The sequence below is a fragment of the Elaeis guineensis genome, chromosome 12, assembly GCF_000442705.2.
Source record: "Elaeis guineensis isolate ETL-2024a chromosome 12, EG11, whole genome shotgun sequence".
Lineage (NCBI taxonomy): Eukaryota > Viridiplantae > Streptophyta > Magnoliopsida > Arecales > Arecaceae > Elaeis > Elaeis guineensis.
The window spans coordinates 9,572,294-9,599,439 of record NC_026004.2 but is presented as its reverse complement, the minus strand read 5'-3'; the positions used below and the strand labels follow the sequence as shown (position 1 = coordinate 9,599,439).

The following is a 27,146-nucleotide window of genomic DNA, read 5'->3' as shown; positions in this document are numbered from 1 at the left end:
AAAAATTCAAATTTTAATTAAAATAAAAAATAAATTTAAATTATTTTCTTCATTTAAAATTAATTTTTTAAAAAAAATATGTAAAAAAATATCTAAAAAAAATATTAAAAATTTTAAAAAATAAAGAATACCATAAAAAAATTGAGAAAGAAATTAGAAAAAATAAAAATTATAATTTTGAATATAAAGAAATAAAAATTTTAATTTTAATTTATATAAAGAAATATTTTTATTTCTTTTTTTTTTCCTCACCTAGTCCACGTGAAAAATGGGGAGAAATGGGAGGATGACGTGGCATGATAAAACGCCATTCAAAATGACATTTTATCATTTTTGCATCAATCCGGTAAATCAGTTAAAACTTAAATTATTTTGATAATTAAATTTTTTTTTTATATTATTTAAGAAAAGGGCTCCAGTCCGTTGATAGGTTGCCTTTTCAAGTCTGTAGATGTAAGGTACGGATGATGGATCAAACAACAGCTTCTTATAATAAAAAATAAAAATAAAGAAAAAAAATCCAATGATTAAGAATAAACACTTTTTCCTTATTAGAGACAATTATAAATGAAAAAAAGGTAATAAATTGTTTAGCCACAAAATGATTCTTGATTCCGCAATTATATGCTTAAATATGTCCAACTGTTCTGCTAATTTCACAAAAGACTAACATAGTGAACTCAATGAAACGAGAAGCAAAAAGCAGAAACAACAATCAAAACGGGCATTACATCGGCATAAACGGACATTGGCTTGACAGAGGCAACTGGTACTTCACAGAAACAGAACTACATTCTGAACTTCCTGGAAATAAAAGCAAGATCACTCACTGCATGCAGAGTTACGTAGATACATGGACATTACTTTTAGAAGCTACTCAAGAGGGATCCGAGTCTCATTTGTACAGATAGATATAGTAACAGGCTCGTGCATTAGAATGTAACCTTGATACCAAGCAAAGCCATAAGCTGAGATATGAACTCTGGGTGCCCAGGCCAAGCAGCGCCGGTCACTAAATTGCCATCGGTAAAGCAACGATCTATGGGCTCGGGCTCCAACCATGTTGCTCCTGCCAGCACCACATTAAGCTTCACAGCAGGGTATGCTGTGCATTTTTTCCCCTGCAACAACGTAGGTACAACGACTATTATAATCTTTTTAAATAAACAGAAGAGCATGTGTTCCCATTTGTCCAAAGCATGAGTGTGATGTTTGGCATGGATTAGCATGAAAACAACAGACGGGACAAAAACCTTTGCACAGATCTACATGTAGATAATATATTTATCTCATGAAAGAGAATGCAACCATTGCTTCTCAAGACAATGAACGCATCTCATTGGAGAGGATTCTTTGCAGAGATTGAGACACCACAAAACTGACAAATGAGATTATGTAATGGATGTCAGGTTTAGTATACAGCAAATGCACAGTTAAAGGAGTTCCTGTTCAAGCATAATGGATCGACAACATTTACATTGTATGATAGATCTAGTGATACATCACAACACGCAGTGATTTTCAGAGTCCAACTCAGCTGGAAATCATTTCCCAGTTATCTGGGGCTTACTTGCAAATGACTTGTACAAGAATGACCTACATAGGATCTCAAGTATCATGATTGGACTTATCCATGATTAAGGACTTACCTAAATGGCAAACTAATGACCATTCATGAATTTTCACTTATGAAAGTTAAGATCTGAGTTAAAGAAGTTGAAGCTTGTTAGTGCAAACCTTAATCCTAATATTAATAACATAAGATTATCTGTACACTGAATTCTAAGATTTTTGACTGGAAAGGTCATTCATAAAGAACCATTAAAAAGTAGTAAAAACATCCACTCCATATTCTCTTATTTCAGCTAAAGAAATATAAGTTCTAAAGACAACATTTATTAAGAACACAGGATTCGTCATCATGTGCAGGATGGTAGAAAAAAATGCTCAGCGATTGGGGATTTCCCAAAAATGCTCAGCAATGAAGTGTCACCTTTCAGGTACTCTGGTTGCCCTACCAATGAATCCGGAAGAAAGAATCTTTAGACAAGGCAGCTGAGAAAATATCACCCGCCAATCACTGACTTAAGGAGAACATTTAATTAGAAGAAAGGTAAAAGTGAAGGTTTCCCTTCTAGGAGATACAAATTGGCATGTTCAGCAAATCAATGCAACTCTATAATGTTATCCATGAAGTGAAAAGAAATCAATATGGTGCAAATTGACTTCTAATTGATTTGCTTTGGTTCCTGGATTCTCAGGTTTAATTAAGAGTCTGTTTAAGTGTCGATATGGTACCTAAACTAGACAAGTTCTGAAAGTAGGGGATTTAATTGTTTAGTGTTTAAAGGGATTTGGTGTTTAACTGTTGCAAGACCATGTGAACACAATTTCTTATATAGTGATGCATATGAATTATGATGAAGTATAAAATGATGTAACAAATCAAGCCCTTTAAAATGAAGTCGGACTGATCTGGTGTTACAGAAGAAGAATGAAATGACGTGAGAGGACAGGCGGCAAGGAAAAGAGTCAAGTCGAATAGGCTTGACAACTAGGAGAAGCTAAATGAAATCAGGATTTGGCCAAAAAAGATGTAATGCCGTGGATACCATGACCGATCACCATCGTGAAAAAAGAATTTTTCTAAATCACTTTGTGCCAGTAGGGCCTTAAGCATACTACTACCTAGGCTCTTGGGTAGCTTATTACTATCTTCTCTTTTTCATTGTCACAATTAGAGTACTTTGCTCTTGGCCCTGATTTTAATCATCAAGATAAATGAAAATATATAGAGAAGCACTGCATGATAAAAGTATCATTCATGGAATTACTTAACATTCACCTTAAGAACTCCAGCAGCTGATAAGATCTGCTGTCCATGGCAAATCGATGCAACTGGCTTTCCATTAGCCATAAACTCCTTCACCAATGCGATAACTTTATCATTTAGTGCAAGGTACTCTGGGGCACGCCCTCCAGGTATAACTAGTGCATCATAGCTCGAAGCATCCAAACCTTCAAAAGATGCTGTAAGGGTGAAGTCATGGCCTGGCTTTTCACTGTAAGTCTGGTCACCCTCAAAGTCATGGATGGCTGTTGGACACTTTTCACCAGCACCTTTGTTGGGGCAGACTGCATCAACCATACAACCAAGAGATTGGAGTGATTGAAATGGAACCATTACCTCATAATCCTCCATGTAATCCTGCCACATTTCGTATAAGAGCTGTCTCTATAGGCAAAAGTGGCTTAAAAACATGAAAAGCTCAAATGAACAAAGGGATGACAAGGCAAAGTGTTCATAGAAGTCTTGTAGTCTTTTAAAAATTCATAAAAGTCAGTACTCATCTTATTTACTGGTTCCAACATGTTCTACAAGTATGGAACTACATGAAGTTTTCCATCTCTACAAGAATGCTGATACACTGTGTCAAATGATAAATAAATTATATCTTTCATCTTTAGTACCCATCAGGAAATTTAAAACTACTATAATTGTATAAATCCAAGGGCAGAATTGTGATTCCACTGACTTTTCCACTTGTCCTGCAACCGACCCCCTAGCTAGTAGCCATGAGCCTCGACCTACCAGATGGGCTCTCCTAGCCAATTGCACTAATGTAAATCCGATAATAAGTCACGCTGTCACTCCAATGAGTCCCCTTAATGTGGAAAGCAAGCAAAATTGAGGACTAGAACATGAGAATGAAGATTGATTTAAAAATTTGGCAACAATTGCAAAAGAAAATATACACTATCGTAAGTCTGAATCTGACTGCTCCATAGGAATTAGGATATGCTACGGGACTAAAAATTGCATATCCAAAAGATTAAACTTCATAACGAATAAAGAGGATCCCATAATAATAATGAAGATTGTGAATGGCTAGTTTGAAACTATACGGGCCTAACATGAACTCGAGATGAGTAATAGCTAGAGCTCTAAACAATCTCTCAACAGCAAAATTCCTGGCCACATACACAAGCCAAAAGATGAAATATAAGGTTTTCAATAAAATGATCAGATGAAGCCACCACTATTCAAGCAAAGAAAGGCAAGTTCCTTCGATGATAGGGGTAAAATCATAGATATGCATGCAAGTGATAATATCTGATATGAAGTACAATGAGATGCATCAGCATAATAGGTTGAAAATATTCTAGCCTCTGTATCTAAAAGATGTATGATAAAAAAAAAAAAAAGCTTTCAAGCAATGAAAAGATGATAAAGACTGAACCAGCAAACTATCAACATATTCTTTTGTTCGATTGTGGATATCATGGCAAACATAGTCTGGCGAGAAAGCTGAATGTTCACTTTAGTTAAAATGGTTCAGAATTCTGATGTTATTTTCCTGTAATTCACTATAATTAAAAAATGCTGTGCATTCCAATGAAAAGTTATACACTAGTGGTGTTTGAAGTCATCAAATGCTGTTTTGGGGTGACAGGTTTTAGAAAGGCCCAGGTTTGTACTGAAGTTGGAGAACTTCAGTTAACCCATTAAGTTTGTAAAATGATGTCCTAACAAATTGACTATCTCCATTGACAAACAGGACATCTTCTTGGTCATCTTCTTGGTAATTATTTCAGCAAGGACCTCCAACCTCAAGAGGCTGCATGACTCTATAAAGTTAGATATTTTTATAAATGATAGAAATATTTGAACAAATGGCATTCAACCGACTCGGCAACAAAATGTAAATATGTAACTCTGAAACTGAAGGATGGCAAGAGGATCACAATAAATAATTCAGAGGAAATAAAAAATTTAGTATGCTGATTGCAGACTCAAATACCATGTCAACATTTTTTACCCGGATCTCATCATCTCTGGATCTAATTATCTAACAGTATTCTATGTCACAATCCTTACTTTGCAACAAATCTACATCTATATAATTGTCCTACTACAACTTTTGTGAACAAGGAAAAAAGGATGTGGTGGCACAAATTATGCACTCACTGACTCACAGGTAGAACAGTCATGCTAGCATAGCTAATCATCACAAAATAAGCAGGTCTAATTTTGTCATTTCTACTTAGATATACGCTGCTTCTTGGAATAAACAACTAATTAATCAAGTCATATTAAAGCTACATTGACAAAACATTTAAAGGTTCGATAAATGCCCATAACATAGTCTGGTGAACAGCCATCTAAAAACAGAAAAAGAATTCTACGGAACAAAAGAAACATTTTTTTTTTTTTTAATCACAGATGATGCAAGTTTACAAGAAATCATGTTGTTTGCGTACCCCACAGAGGAGCAAAATCTTTTTATCTGCGCCTGTTATGGTGCCTCCCAGTGCTTTGACAAAAAGGCTGATAAATTCAGGATGCCCTTCATATGTTGCTCCTGTTATAAGTTTACCATCAGCGATGCATGTCGCCATCGTCTCCGGCTCCACCCAGTCACCGCCGGCAGCAATGAGAACTGGCTTTACAGGGGGATAAGCGGTGCACTTCCGGCCTTTCACCAATCCAGCAGCCGCCAAAATCAGCTGTCCGTGGCAAATCGAAGCAATTGCTTTTCCAGTGTCAGAAAACTTCGATACAACATCCAAAACCAATTCATTCATCGCAAGATACTCCGGCGCCCGGCCTCCTGGTATTACCAACCCATCATATTTGCTCACATCGATCTCATCAAATGTTGCATTAAGCGTGAAGTTATGACCTCTTGATTCCGAATATGTCTTGTTGCGGCCAATCGCCTCGTCGCCCGATCGCCGGGAAGCGTGCACCTGCAAAAGGAAGTCCGCACTGACCGGAGGCGGCTCCGGCGGGGACCCTCCGACGGTCAAGTCAGAGAGGTGACTGGGCAACAGTGAAATATAGACGGAGAGCTCGAGAGAGAGAGAGAGAGAGGGAGGGAGGAGCGAGCCTGCGTTTTTGGGAGAGACGGAGCGGATCCCTTCTTTTGCACTGTTGCCTTCCCCGGTATATATAATGGAGCTAGGTATGGCGCCGCCATTAATGACGCGGACAAGTGAGGAACTGTCAACTCACTGTAGGCTGTCAGAGCCGCTGTGAAAACGTCGCGTCGCCGTGTGGCCGTCTAATCACCAGGGTTGACCCGGCTCTCGACGGGACAATGCCCCTAGGTAACTGCGCCGCATGTCCGTGTCAGAGCTGACGACGTCTGGCGGCTGTACGGTGGTTGGAGGAGCCGACCGACCTAAAGTCGGTAGCCAGCCGAGTGGTGTCGGGGCCCCTCCATCGGTCGGCGAGCTTCATGTAAGTCGGCCATATAACCTCGAGGTTCAGTCGGTCGGGATAGATACGCCCGACATACCCCCAGTCGGCGATGGGCCGTTGGACGGCCGGTGGTTAGCCGCTGATGGCATCCGTCAGTCGGTCGCCCCGACCGACGATCGGTCGGTCTGTCGGCCAGTCGGAGTCGTCCAACGGAGGCGGTCAGGCCGTCAGCCGGTCGGGCGGTCGGGCCCTCCGGCAGTCGGTCGGGCCCTCCGGCAGTCGGTCGGGCCCTCCGGTCGGTCGGGCCCTCCGGCAGTCGGTCGGCGGGTATCCCCCAACAGTTGCCCCCCTCCACTCCTAAGTCGGGTGGTGAGCTGGCCGAGGCTTCCATTCGGGCAGCAATCCCGGACGACTGGGAGTGGATTTATCGCATGTGTAGATCCGACCGTACTGCCGGATGATCCGATGTCAGACGCCTCATGAATGCCTGGCGATCCGGACGTCTAGTCGATTTCAGAAGTCACGTCGGCGTCAGGTGTCAGACGCCACGTCTTGTCGTCGTCAGTCGTTACGTCGGTGTCAGAAGATCGGGCGCCGGATGATACGGCGTCAGTCGATCGGATATTCGGCGCCGATCGCGGGAGAGAGGGCCGCTGTCAGGCGTCCCATCGGGAACGCGAACCGGCGCGGGCGCGTGAATGCAGGACTGCGCCCCGCATGCCGCGTGTCAAGGTGGTTGGCCGGCGCCCCCTCCGGCATTTAATGCGGGCGGTGCGGCCGTCCCGGGGCGGGGCGCGCCGAATCCTCCGCCAATCGGTGGGCGCCATGCGTCGCGCATCTGCAGGTCTTCGGTCGGCGCGGAAGGATCTCGGCCGTCGGTCGACCCTATATATATAGGACCTCCCGGACCCTGACCCACATTTGCAACATTTCGCTGGGGAAACTCTGTCCGGGCGATTTTTCAGTCGTCGCGGGCAGAGCTCTTCTTCGCTTGCGGAGGGTCCATCCGGTTCGTGGTCCCTCCTTCTCCTTCTTCCTTCCTTTCTTCTCTTTCTTCTCTTTCGGTCCCTGCATAATGACCAGGAAACCGACTCAGGGAGCTCGGTCGGGGAATCCGACCGACGACTCCCGATCGGCTCCGGAAGATGAGGCCTCCTCGCTTTCGGGGCCGAACGTCGATCAGCTTCGGGAAAACTATCGCATCCCGGAGCAGTTTCGGCTCTCCGCTCCAGGGGCCGGCGGTCGGGTCAACAACCCTCCGCCTGGCGATCTGGCGCTGTACGTTGAAGACCTTCGCGCGGGTCTTCGACTTCCGATTCCGGAGTTCGTCCGGAATCTACTTGATTACTACGGACTCTGTCCGGCGCAACTGGCACCGAACTCTGTTCGGTTAATCATTTCTTTCGCGCTGTTGTGTCAGCTCTTGCCGACCAACCCCCGCGTTTCACTCTTCCGGGCCTTCTTTGTGCTCCGACCCCACCCTAAAGCCCGAGGGTGGTGGCTCTTCAACCCCCGGAAGGGTCTTGCTTTCATAACTGGTCTTCCATCGTCCATTCACGGATGGAAGAACCAGTTTTTCTTTGTTTCCTCCTCTTCTTCCTGGGGCTTTCCTTCTCGTTGGGGTATACCCCGAACAGAGGCCAACGACAACAGTCGGGTGGATGCGGACGACCGGGAGGACTTCCACCGACTGAAGGACATGTCGGTACCGAAGCAGAGGGAGCTTGTTACCGAACAAGCTCTCTATGACGCCGGCTTAAGTCTGGTCCCCTGAATAGGTATCGCCCGATCCTCCGGCTTTTCTTTTTGTTCATTTTTTGGTCGGCTTTTGGTCCAGCCTTTAACTCTCTTGTCGGTATTGCAGGGACACCACCGAGGATGAGGTCGACGGATGCCGAGATTCGGCAGTTCGCCAAGAGGAAGAGGCCAGCATCGGGGGCCGGCCCTTCGCGTCCTGCAAAGAAGCCAACCCCAGCCCCGCCGATCGTCGAGTCGTCGGCAACCGACCAGTCAGAGCCGGTCATAGCTCTTGCGGCTCCGACGGTCCAAGTCGAGGAGAGGCCGACTGAGGAGGCGGCCGAAGGAGTATCGGTGTCTTCGCCTATGCGGGTGGAGCCAGATGACGTTCGGGAAACCGAACATCGTCCGGCGGCGTCCGTTGGCGCAACGGGAGGCGCCGGGTCAAATTCCAGCGTCCCGTCGCTGCCAGTCCCATCGGTCGGGGCAGCTGATCGGGGGAAGTCCCCGATGGAGCCCACGGAAGAGGATAGGTCGGGGGGCCGGTCGATGCCTCCAAGCGCCTACTACCCCGAGGGTGCGTCGGCGTTGGCCGACCACGATCTTGCGAGGAGGTTGTGCCAAGGAATCCTCCTCCCAACCGACGTGGGGTTGCTGCGAACTCGGCAGGTGACCGAGATGTTGTCTCGGTTCTACCCGACGATGGTCGAGGTAAGCTTCGGGTCCTCTCTTCCTTCGAAATTTTTCTTAGGAATTTTTGTTTATCATGCGATTCTGACGAAGCTTCCTTCCGCCGGCAGCTGATCTTCACAATGTCCGAACTGGAGGCCGGATACCGAAGGTTCGGCGACGCTCGGGCAGCCTTCAAGGAAAAGTCGGCGGCGGCCGAGGCTGAGAGGGCAATGCTGGCCGACCAACTTCAGCAATCGGCCGACCGGGAGGCCAAGTTGGTTGACGAGGTCTCCCGACTTGGGTCCGAACTCCGGTAGGCCAAAAAGGAGGCCAAGCACAAAGGTCGGGCCGTACGTCGCCTTCGCCGTGAACGGGATGGTGCCACCGCCGAACTCCAAGGTGAACGCGAGCAACTTCGGGCTGGCCTGGAGAAACTTGCGGAAGCCGAAGAGGAGTTGTCCATCGCCCAGGTCGACGCCGAAATGGCTAAGGCCGAGGCGGAGTCGGCGAGGCAGGAGCTTGCCCGTGCTGAGGAGGAGGCAAGGTCGGCGAGGGAGTCGGCCGATCGGGCGGTGGAGGACTTCCGGGCCTCCGACCGATACCGGGAGGAGATGCTCGAGTCGGGCTTCGCCTCATACCGGGTCGGGTTCGAGGATGGTCGGGACGCCGTCCATGCCTTGTACCCGGAGGTGGACGTCAGCCGCGTCATCCCGCCGTTCGCCGAGGAAAAAGCCGAAGAGGAAGGAGCCGAAGAAGAAGCCGACCAGCCGTCGGGAGGCGTCATCCTAGCGGAGGAAGCTGTCCCGGAGCAGGTGCCGACCGAAGCTCCTTTGCCGACTGAAGGACATCCTTCTGCCGTTGACCCAGCGCTGCTCACGGTCGAGACGCCGATCATTCCCGATCCTCCGTCGGTTGAAGAGATCGACTAGGACGAATGATCGGCCCAGCCGACCGTCTTCCCTTTTTGTTTCTTTTTGAAAATACATGTAATCGGGCTTCGACCCTGACTTTGTAATTTCCTTTCATCAATGAATGAAATTTTCTTCTTTTCCTTCTTGTTTGTAATGCCGACCATTGCTGCGATGTGGAACCTTAGTCACTAACTTAAGCAAGTCGCCAACTTACGTAAGTCGATAGGACTTCGACAATTTGTGCAGCCCCGAAGGTAGAATGCGTCCCGACTTTAGGTCGGCTTCGGGTAGTCGAAGTTGTCAGTCGGGTCCATCTGTTGAGTCGGGAGCCGACCGAACCTGGTAAAGGTTAGGGAGTCGGACTTCCGTAGATGCGTTTAGTCGGTCATTTGCGTCGCAATGTCGGGGAACGATAGTAAGTCGGGTCCCCACTCTCCTGCGTCGGGTCCTGTATCCTCCGACAGATGGTAGCAAGCCGAATGTCGTTCAGCCGGCCGAAAGTCGGTCGGCAAGTAGTGGGTGCGACTAAGGTCGCGTCGTGTGATAGACGGTGGTAAGCCGAATATCCCTCGACCGGCCGTAGCCTGGTCGGAAGTCGCGACAATAGTCGCGTGGGCTTTTAGCCTTTCTTCGGTCGGGGCCCGATCGGCCTGTCGGCCGATGGATTCTGCCCGAAAATTCGACCGTAGGAGTATGAACTCCCGTCGCAACAGCTGCATCGACCTTTGGGCGGATGTGTTGCCGAAAGTCGAAGAAGTGTAACTTCCGTTCATAAGAGTCCGTCGGCCCTTGTGAAGGTCCGACGAGTCGTCGAAGGAGTGTCGACTCCCGTTTGTAAGTCCGTCGGCCCTTGTGAAGGTCCGACGAGTCGTCGAAGGAGTGTTGACTCCCGTCATTGTAGATGCATCGGTCCGTGTAAGGGCCCGGTGTATCGTCGGTGCCAGGTCCACGTCGATACGTCGGGGCTGAGCGCCGATTGCTAGTCGAAGAGTTAGAACTCTGATTTTTCAAACTGAACTTGTATTCCGACAATGGAGTTACAAAATTCACTGATAATACAGCTTCAAATTGTCGGCGTTCCAAGTTCGGGGAATGGGTTTCCCCTCAAGAGTCTCCAGCCGATAGGCTCTCGGCCCGAAGGTGTCTGCAACCTTGTAGGGTCCTTCCCAGTTGGGAGCCAGCTTCCCTTAGTCCAAGGGCTTCGACACTTCTGCCTTCCTCAAGACTAGGTCGCCAGGCCTGAAGAGCTTTGGTCTGACCTTGGCGTTATAGTACTGGGCGACCCTCTGTTGGTACGAGGCCATTCGAATTTGAGCCTCGTCTCGCAGCTCGGGGAGGAGGTCTAGGTCGGCCCTCCGACTCTCGGAGTTGTCTGGCTCTTGGTACTGCTCGACCCTTGAAGAGGGTAGGCCGATCTCGAGCGGGATCATCGCCTCCATCCCGTAGGCCAAGCTGAACGGCGACTCCCCAGTCGGGACGCGGGGGGTCGTTCGGTAAGCCCACAGAACGGAGCCCAGCTCGTCGACCCAGAGACCTTTGGCTTCGTTCAGTCGGGTCTTGAGTCCATGGAGCAAGGTTCGGTTGGTCACCTCAACCTCACCGTTGGACTGTGGGTGCCCGACTGAAGTTAGTCGGTGGCGGATGTGGAACCTGGCGCAGAAGTCTCTGAAGTCTTGGTTGTCGAATTGCCGTCCGTTATCGGTGATGATGGTGTGTGGCAATCCGAACCTGAAGATGACGGACTTTTGGATGAAGTCCTCCATCTTCCGCTCGGTGATCTGCGCCAAGGGTTCGGCTTCGACCCACTTCGTGAAGTAGTCGATGGCGACAACGATGAACTTCCTCTGGCCCGACGCCGGTGGGAATGGGCCGAGAATATCGACTCCCCACTGAGCGAAGGGCCACGGAGCGACAATGGGAGCGATTTGGCTGGCCGGTCGGTGCTGAATATTGGCATACTTTTGGCATGGCTCGCACCTTCGGACCAACTCTGCCGCATCCTTCTTCATAGTCGGCCAGTAGTAGCCTTGTCGCAAGACCTTGAAGGCTAAAGACTTGCCCCCCAAGTGATTCCCACAAATTCCTTCGTGAACCTCTCGGAGAGCGTAGTCGGCGTCGGTTGGCCCCAAGCACCTGAGCAGAGGAAGGGAGAACGACCTTTTGTAGAGTCGGCCGTCCATGATCACATATTGCGACGCCGACCACCGGAGTCGCTTGGCCTCCGCGGGATCTTCGGGACTGGTCCCGTCGGTCAGGTACTGGACGATCGGGTCCATCCAACTTGGTTCGGACGTTAGCTGCTGCACCTCTTCGACCCGATCGATGCTCGGCTGCTGGAGATTTTCGACGAACGTCCGACCCAAAGAGTCATAGGCCGACGTTGCCAATCTGGAGAGAGCATCGGCGCGGGCATTCTCCGTCCTGGGGATGTGGGAGATCTCGAAATACTCGAGGCGTGCCACGAGGTCCTTCACCTTCTGAAGATACTTGACCATGGTCGGATCTCGCGCCTCGAAGTCGCCCTTGACCTGCCCCACGATCAGCTGAGAGTCGGAGAATGCCCGGAGGCTGTCGATGCCCAGCTCCTTCGCCATCCTCAAGCCCGCGAGGAGTGCCTCGTATTCGGCTTGATTGTTGGAGGCCTTGAAGTCGAACCGGAGGGCGTATTCGGTGACTACCCCATCCGAATTCGTGAGCAGGAGCCCGGCCCCGCTTCCCTGAGCGTTGGAGGCTCCGTCGATGTGGAGTACCCAGGTGGAGATCGGGTCTGGCTCAGAGACCGAATCTCGTCCCGGGCCTTCAGCTCCCGACCCTCGGTCGGTCGTCGGGCATTCGGCGATGAAGTCGACCAAGACCTGGGCCTTCAAGGCAGGCCTTGGCCGGTACTGAATGTCGAACTCGCTAAGCTTCATCGCCCACTTAGCGAGTCGTCCGGATGTGTCGGGTCGGCGCAGTATGGCCCTCAGGGGCTGGTTGGTGAGTACCACGATGGCGTGGGCCTGGAAGTATGGTCGAAGCCGTTGCGCGGAGACGGTCAGGGCGAAAATCATCTTTTCAGTCTCCGAGTATCTGGCTTCGGCACCGTGGAGCACTTTGTTGGTGTAGTAGACGGGCTGATGAGTCCGGCACTCGTTTTCCCGAACAAGCACCGAACTGATCGCCTCGGAAGATGTGGCCAAGTAGAGATACAAGGTCTCCCCGACTTGCGGCTTTACGAGCAGCGGCAGGGAAGCCAAGTACCTTTTCAGGTCTTCGAAGGCCTGTTCGCACTCATCCGACCAAGAGAAGCCGTTCGCCTGACGCAGAGTCTTGAAGAACGGGAGGCACCTTTCAGCCGACCGGGAAATGAATCGGCTAAGAGCGACGATTCTTCCGTTCAGCTGTTGGACCTCCTTCTTGGTGTTCGGATGACGCATGTCGAGGATTGCCTTTATCTTCTCAGGGTTGGCCTCGATCCCTCTCTGAGAAACGAGGAATCCGAGGAACTTCCCTGAGGTCACCCCGAAAGCACATTTGGTCGGATTGAGCTTCATTCGGTGTCGTCGAAGGGTGCAGAAGGTCTCCTCGAGATCCTGAACATGGTCCGGGATCTGCGTGCTCTTTACCAGCATGTCATCCACGTACACTTCCATGTTACGCCCGATCTGGTCTTTAAAGACCTTATTGACGAGTCGCTGGTAGGTGGTGCCGGCGTTCTTCAATCCAAAGGGCATCACCCGATAACAGTAGAGGCCCTTGGGAGTTACGAACGCGGTGTGCTCCTCGTCCTCAGGCGCCATCCGGATCTGGTTGTACCCGGCGAAGGCATCCATGAAGCTGAGCAGTCGAAATCCGGACGTCGCATCCACCAGCTGGTCGATCTTCGGAAGTGGGAAGCTATCCTTCGGGCAGGCTCGGTTGAGATCGGTATAGTCGATGCAGATCCTCCACTTCCCGTTGGCTTTCTTGACCATGATGACATTGGCGAGCCAGTCGGGATACGTAGATTCCCGAATGAAGCCCGCTTCGAGCAGCTTGTCCACTTCTTCGTCGATGGCCTTCTGCCTTTCTGGGGCGAAGGACCTTTTCTTCTGCCTCACCGGCTTCATCGTCGGGTCGATGTTGAGTCGGTGAGTAATTGTTTCTGGAGGGATGCCCGACATATCTGCTGCCGACCAAGCGAATATGTCGGCATTGGCCGTCAGCAGCTCCGCCAGTCGATGACGTTCGGTGTCGGGCAATTGAGACCCGACCCAAACTTTTCTGTCGGGATTTTCTCCAATCGGGATTGCCTCGAGCTGCTCGGCGGGCGAACCCCGTTCTTCCTCCTCCCTTTGGTCCAGTTTGTCGATTGTCAGAGGATCCTTCGTCCCGTCGCTTTGAGCGGAGATTTGGAAGCATCGGCGAGCGAGCTGTTGATCTCCGCGCATCTCCCCGACTCCGTTTTTGGTCGGAAATCGAACAAGGAGATGGTACGTCGAGACGATCGCCTTGAGGGCGTTCAATCCGGGTCGTCCGAGTATGGCGTTGTAGGCCGAAGGAACTTGGGCGACCGCGAAAGTGAGGGAGACCGTGCTTTGCCGTGGTTCGATGCCGACCGTCACGGGCAGGGTAATTTCTCCCTCTGTCGTGACGGTGTCTCCGGCAAAGCCGATCAGGGGCACAGGGATCCTCCTAAGTCGGTCAGTTGACAGTCGCATTCGGGAGAAGGTCGAGTAAAACAAAACATTTGTCGAACTTCCATTATCAACAAAAATTCGTTTTACATCATAATTGGCTATTGTCGCCGACACAACAACAGCATCGTCATGGGGAGTCTGGATGCCCCGAACGTCGTCTTCTGTGAAGGTGATTACGTCGTCCGGGCGTGGCCTTTTCGTCGGCTCCCCCCTGCTGACGTCCCCGGTCCCAGCCGCTTGGAGATCATGTTGATGACTCCGGCCGTCGGCTGGTTAGTCGGTGCCTCTTCAGTCGGCTGGGGGCGTCGTTCGGCAATCGGTTGGGTCGGCGGACCCTTCCGGAATTTGCCGAGATACCCCCGGCGGATGAGATTTTCGATCTCGTCCTTCAACTGGATGCACCGCTCGGTGTCGTGGCCGTGGCTCCGATGGAACCGGCAGTACTTCCGATGGTCGAGGTCCTTTGCCTTCAGAGGCGGAGGCCGTCGCAGGTATTCTTCTCCCTCGATCTCCATCAGGATCTGCGCACGGGGAGCGGAGAGAGGAGTGTAGGAGTCATACCTGGGACGCACCGGTCTCGGAGTCTGTCGTCGGGGTGACTTTTGGATCTGTCGGGGTGGAGAAAGCCGACTACTGGTCGGGGGCCTGCTTGGTTCGGCGGGCTCCCGGCCTTTTCTCCGCTTCTCCTTCGGACCCCTGGGCTCCGCCAAGCGTCGGTCGGACGCTCCTTCGTCCGCGCGCATATACTTGTATGCGCGCTCCAGTAGCTCGGCATATGTTCGGGGGAGGGTCTTGTCCAGAGAATAAGTAAATCGGGACGACCTCAGACCCCGCTTCATGGCCGAAACAGCCATGTCTTCGTTGAGGCCCCGGACCTCGAGCGTGGCCGCGTTGAATCGCGCCACGAAGTGTCGGAGTGTCTCGTTTTCTCCCTGCTTGAGGGAGAAGAGGCTGTCCGACGTTCGCGGCGGCTTTTGGCTGGTGCTGAAATGGGCCACGAACGAGTGCTCGAGCTGCGCAAAGGAATGGATACTGCCCGATCGAAGACCGGAGTACCAAGCCCTGGCAGCCTTGCGGAGCGTGGCGGGGAAGCCGATGCAGAAAAGAGTGTCGGTTGCCACTTGAATCGTCATGAGAGCTTTGTAGCTCTCGAGGTGGTCGACTGGGTCGGTGGAGCCGTCGTATGGCTCCACGTGCGGTATCTTGAACCGACTGGGAATCGGTTCGTCGAGGACCAGTCGGGAGAGAGGTTGGGCGGTCTGGAAGTCGACATCGTTCGAAGACTTCTGACCGTCCACCTGCAATTGGGCGAGTCGGCGGTCGATTTCCTCGAACCGTCGCTCGTAGTCGTCCGCACGTCGATGCTGGGAGACCCCAGGGGTGGAGCCTCCGGAAGATTCTGAAAGAGAGGCCGACGGTGTGCGCGGCCGCTTCTCCTTCCTTGCCCGTTCCAACAGGGAAGGGGAGGGCCGCTGGGACCGTCGGTCATCGCACCGTGGTCGTCCCTCCTCTCCGTGGGAGCGCTGTTGGGAGCGCTCGCACAGAGGCGACGGGGCTCGGTGCGGCCGTCGGCGGCTGCTCCTGGAAGGCATAGGTCGGGCCGCCGGTTGCTGCTGGAGGCTTTTGACTGCGTCGGTCAGTACGGTCATCTGCCGTACGATGGCCGCGATCTGGGCCCCCGTGGTCACTGCAGGGCGCGGAGAGCTAGGCTCCGCCGCTGGTGAGGGCGGGGAGGCTTCTTCCCGGCGGGAAGAGCGCCTGGCCGACCCAGTGACTCTCGATCGTTGAGCTCTTGTCTTTGTCATGCTGCTCCCCTACCTGGCGCGCCAATCTGTTGCGGTCAATCGCCTTGTCGCCCGATCGCCGGGAAGCGTGCACCTGCAAAAGGAAGTCCGCACTGACCGGAGGCGGCTCCGGCGGGGACCCTCCGACGGTCAAGTCAGAGAGGTGACTGGGCAACAGTGAAATAGACGGAGAGCTCGAGAGAGAGAGAGAGAGAGGGAGGGAGGAGCGAGCCTGCGTTTTTGGGAGAGACGGAGCGGATCCCTTCTTTTGCACTGTTGCCTTCCCCGGTATATATAGTGGAGCTAGGTATGGCGCCGTCATTAATGACGCGGACAAGTGAGGAACTGTCAACTCACTGTAGGCTGTCAGAGCCGCCGTGAAAACGTCGCGTCGCCGTGTGGCCGTCTAATCACCAGGGTTGACCCGGCTCTCGGCGGGACAATGCCCCTAGGTAACTGCGCCGCATGTCCGTGTCAGAGCTGACGACGTCTGGCGGCTGTACGGTGGTTGGAGGAGCCGACCGACCTAAAGTCGGTAGCCAGCCGAGTGGTGTCGGGCCCCTCCATCGGTCGGCGAGCTTCATGTAAGTCGGCCATATAACCTCGAGGTTCAGTCGGTCGGGATGGATACGCCCGACATACCCCCAGTCGGCGATGGGCCGTTGGACGGCCGGTGGTTAGCCGCTGATGGCATCCGTCAGTCGGTCGCCCCGACCGACGATCGGTCGGTCTGTCGGCCAGTCGGAGTCGTCCAACGGAGGCGGTCAGGCCGTCAGCCGGTCGGGCCCTCCGGCAGTCGGTCGGGCCCTCCGGTCGGTCGGGCCCTCCGGCAGTCGGTCGGCGGGTATCCCCCAACATGTCTGCAAACCAGGAATAATTAATAAAAATCAAGCAAGGAAGTTAAATATTCCCTCTAAATAGTAAGAATCTAAATATCCTTCTGTAGCTGTTTCTTATTAGGGTCTTTCCTATTATTTCTAGGTGTAATAAGAAGACAGAAACATGTCCCCAGTTACCTGATGGCCGGTACCCTGATGAACGGCGGTGCGGCAAATCTCGCCGGCTTTCTTTCCAGGGCAAACGGCATCCACGGCGATTCCATACGCTTGCAGCGCTTGGAACGGCACCATCACCTGCGAACCCTCACATAAATCAATTCCTCGAATAAACATCCATAGTTTGATGCGCAGAGAAGGGAATCCGATCAAAGAAACCACGGAAATAACACTGGAATAACCGATGAATAACTCTTGTCCTAACCGGCGATCAGGAATACCTCGTAGTCTTCTACATAGTCGCCGCAGAATAAAAGAACCCTCTTCTGAGCTGCCATTTTTCTTCCTCTGCTTCGTTAACCCAAGAACAAGAGGTGCCAGTCGGAGGAGAGCAAGAACAAGTAGTGCAGCCTATTTATACTGGGAGAGGAGGCCCTATCTCCTCCGGGAAACGAAGGCGACCGAGAGATTTATTTTGTGTGGGTCTCAGTGGAGGCTTAGTAGGTGTCGGGCTTCCAGTGGCTCAGCACGATATAGGATAGGGAAGGGAGAGAAGCTGATCCTTGCGATCCGTTGCTCCGATAGGGTCGCATGGTGGCACCTTGTCGAAGCGTCTGGAGAGTGTGCATAAGCGTCCCATATGGCATTATCATCCAAAAAAAAAAAAAAGAAAAAAAGAAAAAGAAAAGGAAAAAGAAGAAGAAGAAGTATTTCCAAATGGCATGTGGCCGGTGCATGAGATAAGCAACTTCGGAACCTCTGCGGTGTGTCTTTTGCACCGCAGTGGGTCATTAAAATAATCTGAAAGGTTGGATTAAAATAATCAAAATATTAATTGGCAGATTTGATGCTCCTCTCACTCTTTAGAAAGATCAGCAGGCTATAGTCGGCTGATTAGAAGATGGTAGCCCGCCATGTCTCTTCCATTGCGGTCCTACAGTGGTGCTCCTCCGTTTTTCTAGCAAGATCATATGGCTATAGCACTGATAGCCCACTATATCTCTTCCGCTGCCATATAAAAATTAAATAATTATTTATTTAAATAATTAACATATATTTTTATATTTTATATTGATTTATAAATATTTCTTATATAAAAAATCAATCAATATTAATTTTATATTTAATAAAATATTGTTAAAACGATGCGTCATTCATCACAACATCTACGACTTAACTCTCCCAATCCCATCAAAAGAAAAAAATCACCTAAAGACCGTTCATCATGTATTTTATTTTTTTTATTATCAAAAAATAATTATAGAAATTAATATTAAAAAATAAATTAAATATTATTATTTTTTAACATAATATTTATATATTTATAAAAAATATGTTTAAAAGTAAAAAAATTCATGACCATAAATGTTCATAAAAACATGATCTGTCTCTTTATTCGTTTCAAGAAAGATGGGGTAAGTAAAATCAGACGGGAGGATTAAATAGACAGGACCAAATAAGTAAAAAAATATTAATTTTATGATATATAATTTTTTATATATTTAATATTTTTTATGAATAGAATAATTAGGATAAAAAATAAAAAAAACTAATGAACTTTCCAATTGGGGTCGGTGCTCATCGTTGGCATTTATGTTGCAATTCTGATCTGACATAGCAATCGAACGACGACGGAGAAGCTGACGTGGACCTAAATCTGAATAGACGCCAAAAATTTTTGCCAAAAAAAAAAAAAAAGTAAAGATTCCGTTCTGTTAGTCTTTTGGTCTCCTTTTTTTTAATCACTCCTGATCACCTTGCCTTGGAAACTCTTGCTCTCTATCTCTCTCGCTGTCCCTGTCTCACAAGACTATGAGTTTTTCTAGTTCGGGAGCTTGAGAAGGGAAATCATCCGGCCAGGGCAGTGCAGGCTTGAAGAAATGCCATTGCCATCTTCCAATCGTGGTAAAGATATCTTGGACGGTAGCAAATTCAAGGAGGTTTTGGCAATGTCCTAACTATGAAGTAAGGGGATCGATGTATTTAACTTTGATTTTACTTGATTTTCTATTATTAAACTTCATTTCTAACTTTCTTTATAGTTTAATGGGGTTGCAACTATTCCTACGATTCTGAGTGGACTGGACGTGCACTGAAGATAGTCAATAAGTTGCAGAGAAAAAAAATAAAAAGTTGGAGGTTAACGTGCGGCTGCTTCAGATTGAAAACGAAAGGGCAGAACGAGAGAAATTTGCCTTAGAAAATTAGGTTGCTGAGTTAAAAAACTAATTTAAGTTAAGGGGAGAGAGAGGAAGATGCAGCAGATTTGTAGTTGCATCTTGTTCGGTCATGTTTGTCCGAATTTTTTTAGGATATAAGCCAAATGCATGTATTTGTCAGACCTATATACCATAACAATGTAAAACCCATCTTGTAAGAGTAAAATTTTCTTCCTATGAAGTTATCAGTTGCAATGCAGAAAATATATTTTCTTTGAAATCAAGTTCTTGTGAAGTTCTGCTTGTGTTCTTTTTGGGTTTATGTTTTTTGAAATTTCCTTCATGTGATGTCTACTTGTCTTTTTTAGGATGATGTTTATGTTGTTTAGAAACCAAGTTCTGCACGGTATTTTGTTGATGAGTTACTCCAATCTGAATTTTAGCAAACTGCTACCAGATCAGTTTATGGAAGGGGGAGTACAAGATCTTTAATACAAAATCCTGTGTCACAAAACAAGTCATTCATCACCAAAACCTCAGGCTCAGAAACATTGAAAGTCAAGTCAGTCAGTGATACATTTACAATCACCATGATACATTTACTAGTGCTTATACAAAACAATATATGAAGTCTGAGGCATCCATACATAGTCACTGTCTCTCTAGAGAACCATGTGCAGCTCCTTCTTGAAAACCTACACAGCTATCTTGACTTGGTATAAAGCCTTGAACAGCTGCACTACCATCCCTCCTGCGACCACCTCTTCTAGTAGGATACTTCTTAATCCTTTGCCTCCTAGGCTCCTACAAAACAAAAGAAGATTATAAGACATTGCTAAATAGTAAGGAGAATGATACACAAACATATGTGGCCTCACGTGATAGACAATACCGAAGTCTTTGTTATTTTCAACATATGTGGGGCTAGAAGAAGTGATATTTCTACCTACAACCTGTCACATTGCATTTTTGCATAATGGAACATATGAACTTACAAATAAACAAGATAAAATTATAAATGAACAAATAAATTTACAAATGAAGTTACATCTTCATCCCACTCTTTCCTCTTCTTATTCTTTTTGATTTTCAAGTCAGGTCTCTTTGGTTATTCACAAGTTTTGTAATAGTGCTCAGGTTGCATACAATTTGAGCACCTTACAGAATAGTACCTAAATCTCACCCCACCCTCTTTTCTAAACTCTTCAAGACCTTTTTTTTTCTTTTTTTTTGGCCGTCCAGGTTGTTTCTTAACTGTAGGAGGATCAAGATATTCAAAATTTATTTCACCTACTGTTCCTCACTAAAAATAGGATATATCATCGGCTCATAAGCCTTTATATATGCCTCTTTCTTATAATAGTGGCTAATGTACATCTCGGGACTCATCTTTGAGGCATATATTGCAGCAATTGTATGCTTACAAGGAATCCCTATCAGTTTTCATTTGTAACACCCATAAGACCACTTGTTCAAGTCAACACAAAAAATTTATTGGAACAACTCACTTGGTACATGAAATTTCCAGCATATGTAGGCAAATACATATTGGCTACTTTTTTCTCAAGTTCGAACATCTTTTGTGCACTTGGTGTAATTTCACATGACATATTCTTGGTCCCATTCGTTTCACCTAAAATCTTTGCATAAGAGTAGTTCTAATTCATTCGGCCACCGTAAGGATTAGCTAATCCCTTGCCTCCAAGATATAAAAGTTGAAAGACTCAGAGAGGTTATTCACAATTAGGTCTATCTTACATTTTGAGCTAAATGTGTGTCATGCCTATGTCTCTTTTTTTTGTTAGCCACATACTCATAAGCTGCCTTTGATTTTATCTTCATCTTGTCCATAGCTATGTTAAAATCAAACTCCATATAGGAACTTGCTGCCATCCATAGATCATCTTTCAAAGATTACCTCTATGTCCTCTATCACTAAAATTGGCATATATATGTCGCATACAAATTCTTTGATTTACATTTGGAACCACCCTGTCAAAGGCCTCTATTAAACCGTGCAATATAACAAGGAAGATTGTAAGACATTCATGCAATAACCATGAAATACTAGATTTGAGTACATACCTTTTGCCTATCTGACATAAACATCCATCCATGCTGCTCCACTGGTTCAGTGTAGTCTATCAAGCACTCTAGAAAAAACTCCTAAGAGCTTCTTGTCTCACCTTCAACAATTGCATATGCTAAGGGAAAGAAATTATTGTTGCCATCTTTCCTACTACACTTAGAATTTGTCCACCAAATTTATTCTTAATGAAGCATCCATCCAAACTTATGAAGGCTTATAACCTCATAGGAGTCTCTCTTTCTGTACTTCTAAGCATAGGAACATCTTTTGAAATCTAGGATGCAATGATCTCTTAGGCCTGAGGATAGCCACCTTTATCCAGCTATTTGGGTTATACTTTTTTAATATCTCAACATAATCCTAAATCTTAGTGAATTGCTACATGTTATCTCCATGTACATCCTCCATAGCTTGCTTTTTTGCTCTATATATCATATACTACTGACATCTACATGATACTCTCTCCTAACTTGATCTTTGAAAGCTTTAATTTTTCAATCAGAATCAGATCTCAAGTTCTCCATATATTTTTTGCTCAATCATATGCCTTGACTTGTTTGTTCATAAAACTTCTATATTTATGAGCTTCCTTAAAAGTTTTAATCTAGAATGACATCTCTTCAGTAACTTGAGAAGCATGAAGTCTCCACCCACATCTCTACTTGCACTCAGCAGTTACTCTGATCTTCTCATTCTTGATAAATGCTATATTCCTACCATCTTTGATAGTATAATTTTTTAATACTTCTCTGAATTGATACAGATCCTTGAACAATAATCCTACTTTTAACTGAGATCATCCATGGTATTTGCATCAAATTCAATGCTTCCGAAAGGCCTACAAGTATCATCATCTAAAGGGGGGAGAGTGCAACCCATCACTTAGTTCTTTCCCAGTATTTTCATATACATCTTTCGTTGCTTCTTTACCTTTGTTTTTAGCTGCAATAGATTTCATACTCGTTGTTCCTTGACCTGACAACCTGACCCACTGTTAGGATCATCTGAAGGGACTTAACTTTTGCATAGCCTCTACATAAATAGATCCTCACCTTCACTTGATTCTACAATGAAATATATCCCATAATCATCATATTTCTACTGATCTATTGAATCTATTTTAGGTTCCTTATCAATCACTTGTTCATCATCTTTTTCACTTTCTTCTTCTTCAGTATTACTTTCTTCTTCTTGTTCATCATCCTTATCAGCCACTTGTTCTTCCTCTTGTTCCTCATCATCTTCTTGTTCCCTATCATCTTCTTCTTGTTCATTGTCAGCTTCCATTATCAGTTACACCTTCTGTCCCATGTAGGCCCCTATCAGTTGTACTGAAAAATTTGGTTACAGTTGATTGCCCTCCTTGACTTTGATCCATGATTGAATGGAGTGTACATAGATATCAATCTACTTCATATCTTCATACAAGCTAACATCTCCATACAATTTTTATCATCTCTAAGAGACTAATACCAATCTGAATTGGTTTATGTGGCAACAAGTAAAATAACTGACCCCCCTTTATATAACCAAAATTTTCTACAATACTCTCAATTTCAAAATAAGAAACATAATCTTTGTCAAAATCATAGTAAAACCCTAATTTCTATCAACATACCTCTTATGGGCTATCAACAAACTTTCCTCCAAATGTATTCGAAAAAGAAACAACACTTGATCTGACATTCTACATTGAACATCAAAAAACACATAAAACAAATATAAGTAATATTGTACTATATCGTAGTACAATGAGCTTAATCCCATGCTTAACAATGAGCTAAATCATCCCATCTTAACAATGCACAACAATGAGTTGACATTGTACTATATGCACAACAATGACGTAATCATCCCATGCTTAATAATGAGCTATATTGTAGCACATATGATTTTCTATCATGCTTAACAATGACCTTACTCATCCTCAAAAAATTATAAGCCTTATTTTATCTACATGCAAGCTATCTTGAGTGAGTTATAAGCCTAACCCATGCATTATACCTATATGCAAGCTATGCATGCACAGTTAGAAACCGTATTTTATCTACCAAGCTAAGATATGGGACCATAGTGGCATATCAATAAGCATAAACAATTAGATAAATAATTGGGCAAACTACTAACTGAATATTATAAGAGCCTACTTTGCCCATAGCCCACGGTGAGTATATTATCTAGTAATTAAACATCTACAAATCCTATAATACACAATCACATAAAGTAACAAACAAAGGCATGCAAAATAAGCAAAAACCAAACATCTGTACATAATAAAAGGATGCAAATAAAAAAAACTCAATTTAGAAACCCTAACTTCAAAATTTTATAAAAACAAACATATAAATCAGAACAAATAGGATAGATTTGCCAAATACATCTCAAAAAAGAAGCATCACTCCAAGAAATCATGCGATTATTGGAGGATAATTCATTGAAATAATACATTTTAAAAATAAGCATACCTCAACCAAGTCGGATATTGTTTAGTCTATATCTAGGTTGAGATGGAAGGAGCTCCTCTTCTGAGCTATTCAAAGCAGTTTACACCATAAAGCAGACATCCAAACCAATGATTTTCTTTAGGAGAATTTCAGCAAAAGAGACTGATAGTGACGGATCGAACTTTGGGAGGGAATAAAGAAAAAAGGGCATTCATAAAGATGACTACCTGCATCTCATGTGCAGGCGAGTATTTTCCACCTTAACCCCTTCCATGTTAGCTCCTCTATCACCGTTAAGTTGCCACGTCAGACCATAACCCCCAGTATGTTGCCATGTTGGCCTCAGCAGTGAGCACAGATCCAAATTGGGAGCCATATGGGTCACATTGCAATATTTTATCAAATATAAGGTTGATATTGATTGATTTTTTTATGTAGGAGATATTTACAAATAGATGTAGAACATAGAGGGTTATATGCTAATTATCCTATTTATTTTAAGAAATATCGATCATCTTATGTGGTCTACTTGTTGTATCCAGCTAAAGCAGTCTCCTAATACAACTATCATCACAAAAAGTTATATGCTATAATGTTACGCATGATCTCCCATCTGTTGTTGCTCTTAGATGTTGAAACATGACTTAAAAATTTATAATATAATTTAAAAAATTAAATAAAATTAATAATACTTTATTATAAAAAATTTAAATAATTTATAGAATATTAAAATATAAAATTAATCAAATCTAAAAGCATATTGGACACTGTCCTAAGACATATTTCTATCCCTCATACAGAAATATCCAAAAAAATCATCTCAAAATATGATCGAGATCCTCCACCTATGAATACAATCATGGAGGAGATTGATGAAGATTTTTTTAGCACCCAAAAAGATGAAGAGAAGAAGAAATATTGTAATTGAAGAGAACATTATTGGAGAAAAAAGATTAGGAGGCTCTTGGATGGCTTATAGAATTAGATCCTAAAGAAGGTAATATCTTTATTGAGGATAATTTCTAATTCTTACATTTCATTGTTCTCCAATAGGAGTATATATAGATTATAAGGTCTAGCTATTGTAGCAATTACAAGAAGAAGGAATATCTCGATTACATACCAAGTAAAGAGAAACCAAATATAGAATAGCTAAACAAGGAGAAAGACCAAATAAGAGAGAAAGACCAAATAGGAGTGCCAGCCAAATATGAATATGTGTTGACTTGCTAAATATAGGAAAGAGCCAAATAAGACTGCAAGCCAAAATAGAATGTTGGGTTGAAATGATTGTGTGCTGATACACCCCCTCAAGATGAAGAATCGGGAGCACGAATCTTCAGCTTGTCCTTTAGGAACCTAAAATGGGAGGTACCCAAGGGCTTGGTGAGAATATCGGCAAGCTGATCTTGGGTGGAGATGAACTGAACAGATAGTTGATGTCTTGCAACACGTTCACGAACAAAATAAAAATCAATTTCGACATGCTTCGTGCGAGCATGAAAAACAGGATTGGCCGACAGATAAGTGGCCCCAATATTGTCACACCATAGAATCGGAGGACCATGTAAGGGATGGCCAAGTTCCTGAAACAATGACTCAAGCCAGATAAGTTCAGCTGATGCATCTGCTAAGGCTTTATATTCAGACTCTGTGGACGAGCGGCAACTGTTTTCTGTTTACGAGATGCCCAAGAAATGAGGTTGGGACCGAGAAAGATTGCATAGCCTCCAGTGGAACGCCTATCAATCCCACTACCCGCCCAATCTGCATCCGAGAAAGCTTGGAGAGAGCGAGAGGTGGATCGGTGAATGTGTAACCCATGATCAGCTGTAGCTTGAAGGTACCGTAAGATGCGTTTGACCATAATCCAGTGATCAATATTAGGAGACTGCATAAACTGACATACTTTATTCACTGCAAAAAAAATATCCGGACGTGTCAATGTAACATACTGAAGAGCCCCAACAATGGAGCGATACTGTGTGGGGTCCGGATGGGGAGCACCCCCTGAATCAGAATCCTTTGTCATGGCCATTGGGGTCTGAACAGGTTTACAATCAACCATGCCTGCCTTTAAAAGAAGATCTTTAATGTAGCGATTTTGAGATAATAATAATCCAGCAGAGTTCCGAACAACCTCAATTCCTAAGAAAAATGGAGATCACTAAGATCCTTAATAAAAAATTCCTTAGCAAGCTTTTGAAGAAGAAGAGAAATCTGACTGGAGTCATTGCTGGTTACCAAAATATCATCAACATAGATGAGCACATAGAGGACATGAGACCTCATCCTTAAAATAAATAATGAAGGATCAGTTTTGCTGGCAACAAACCCTAGTCGGAGAAGAAATTGGGAGAGACGGTGAAACCAGGCACGGGGTGCTTGTTTTAACCCATATAAAGATTTGTGGAGATGACAGACATAATCTGGATGGTCGCGATCCTCAAACCCTGGTGGTTGAGACATGTAGACTTCTTCTGTTAGGTTGCCATGTAAAAAGGCATTATGAATATCTAATTGCCGGATGGACCAATCTTGAGAGATTGCAATACTTAGAATAGATCGAATGGTGGTAGGTTTGATAACCGGACTGAATGTCTCGTTGTAGTCGAGGCCAAGTTGCTGATGGAACCCTTTAGCAACTAGACGCGCTTTGTAACGCTCGAGAGACCCATCAGCTTTTCTCTTGATCCTGTACACCCATTTACACCCGACCAAATTCTTTTGATGAGATGAACGTGGAACAAGAGACCACGTACCATTGCGAATTAAGGCATTAAATTCTTCAGTCATTGCAGCACGCCACTCAGAGTGTTTAGAGGCTTGAGTAAAGCAAGTAGGTTCTATGGTGAGGATAATGGTGGTGAGGGCGGATGGCTGGTTGGAACGGGGTCAAAGTACCATGAAATGTGTACGGGTGGGTTGGGCAGGTGGGTCAGGGGAGGTTTTGTCTTGCAGGGAGCTAGTTGTAGGGGAAGGCGTAGGAAGGGAAGGTTTTGCTGATGAGGAGAGGTCAGTAAGTAATTTGATCCGAACAGGTGCAGAGTCGTTAATGCTAAAGGGGCTTGGAGTGAGATCGGTCATAGGAGAAGGTGTTGAGGCAGATCGAGAAAAGGAGGATGCAGCCGATGATGAGTTGGACAGACGATGCAAAGGAGAATGTGGAATTGATGGAGAAAAGATGGTAGTGGGGTGGCCTCTTGTAGAGGGTGAAGTAATGTAACGCCCAAGGTGGGGAAGAGGGAGATGATGGTGGTGGACAAATTAATGAACTGAGATTGAAAAGGAAAGGTAGATTCGTCGAAGCGAACGTGCCTAGCGATATATGTTCGATTTATTTTTAAATCGAGACATCGATAGGCACTATGAGAGGGACTATAGCCGAGAAACACACACGGTTGAGACCGATACTCCATTTTATGCCGATTGTAAGGACGAAGAAGAGGATAGCAAAGACACCCAAAAATTCGTAGGAAGGCATAGGATGGT

The 27,146-nt window shown here is 46.1% G+C and overlaps 1 protein-coding gene across 2 annotated transcripts; it reads right to left on the bottom strand.

The window, feature by feature from the left end:
- Positions 1-773: 773 nt before the first annotated feature.
- On the bottom strand, positions 774-17,417 carry LOC105035496 (protein DJ-1 homolog D). Of its 2 annotated transcripts, XM_073246564.1 has the most exons (5): positions 17,244-17,417; positions 16,984-17,100; positions 5,263-5,703; positions 2,846-3,208; positions 774-1,121 (listed from the first exon to the last, which is right to left on the bottom strand). In XM_073246564.1, the coding sequence occupies exons 1-5, from the start codon at positions 17,298-17,300 to the stop codon at positions 933-935; spliced, it is 1,167 nt and encodes a 388-aa protein (XP_073102665.1). In that variant the 5' UTR covers positions 17,301-17,417; the 3' UTR covers positions 774-932. The 2 variants fall into 2 exon arrangements, with proteins under 2 accessions (XP_073102665.1, XP_073102666.1); XM_073246565.1 differs by lacking the exon at positions 5,263-5,703.
- Positions 17,418-27,146: the final 9,729 nt, after the last annotated feature.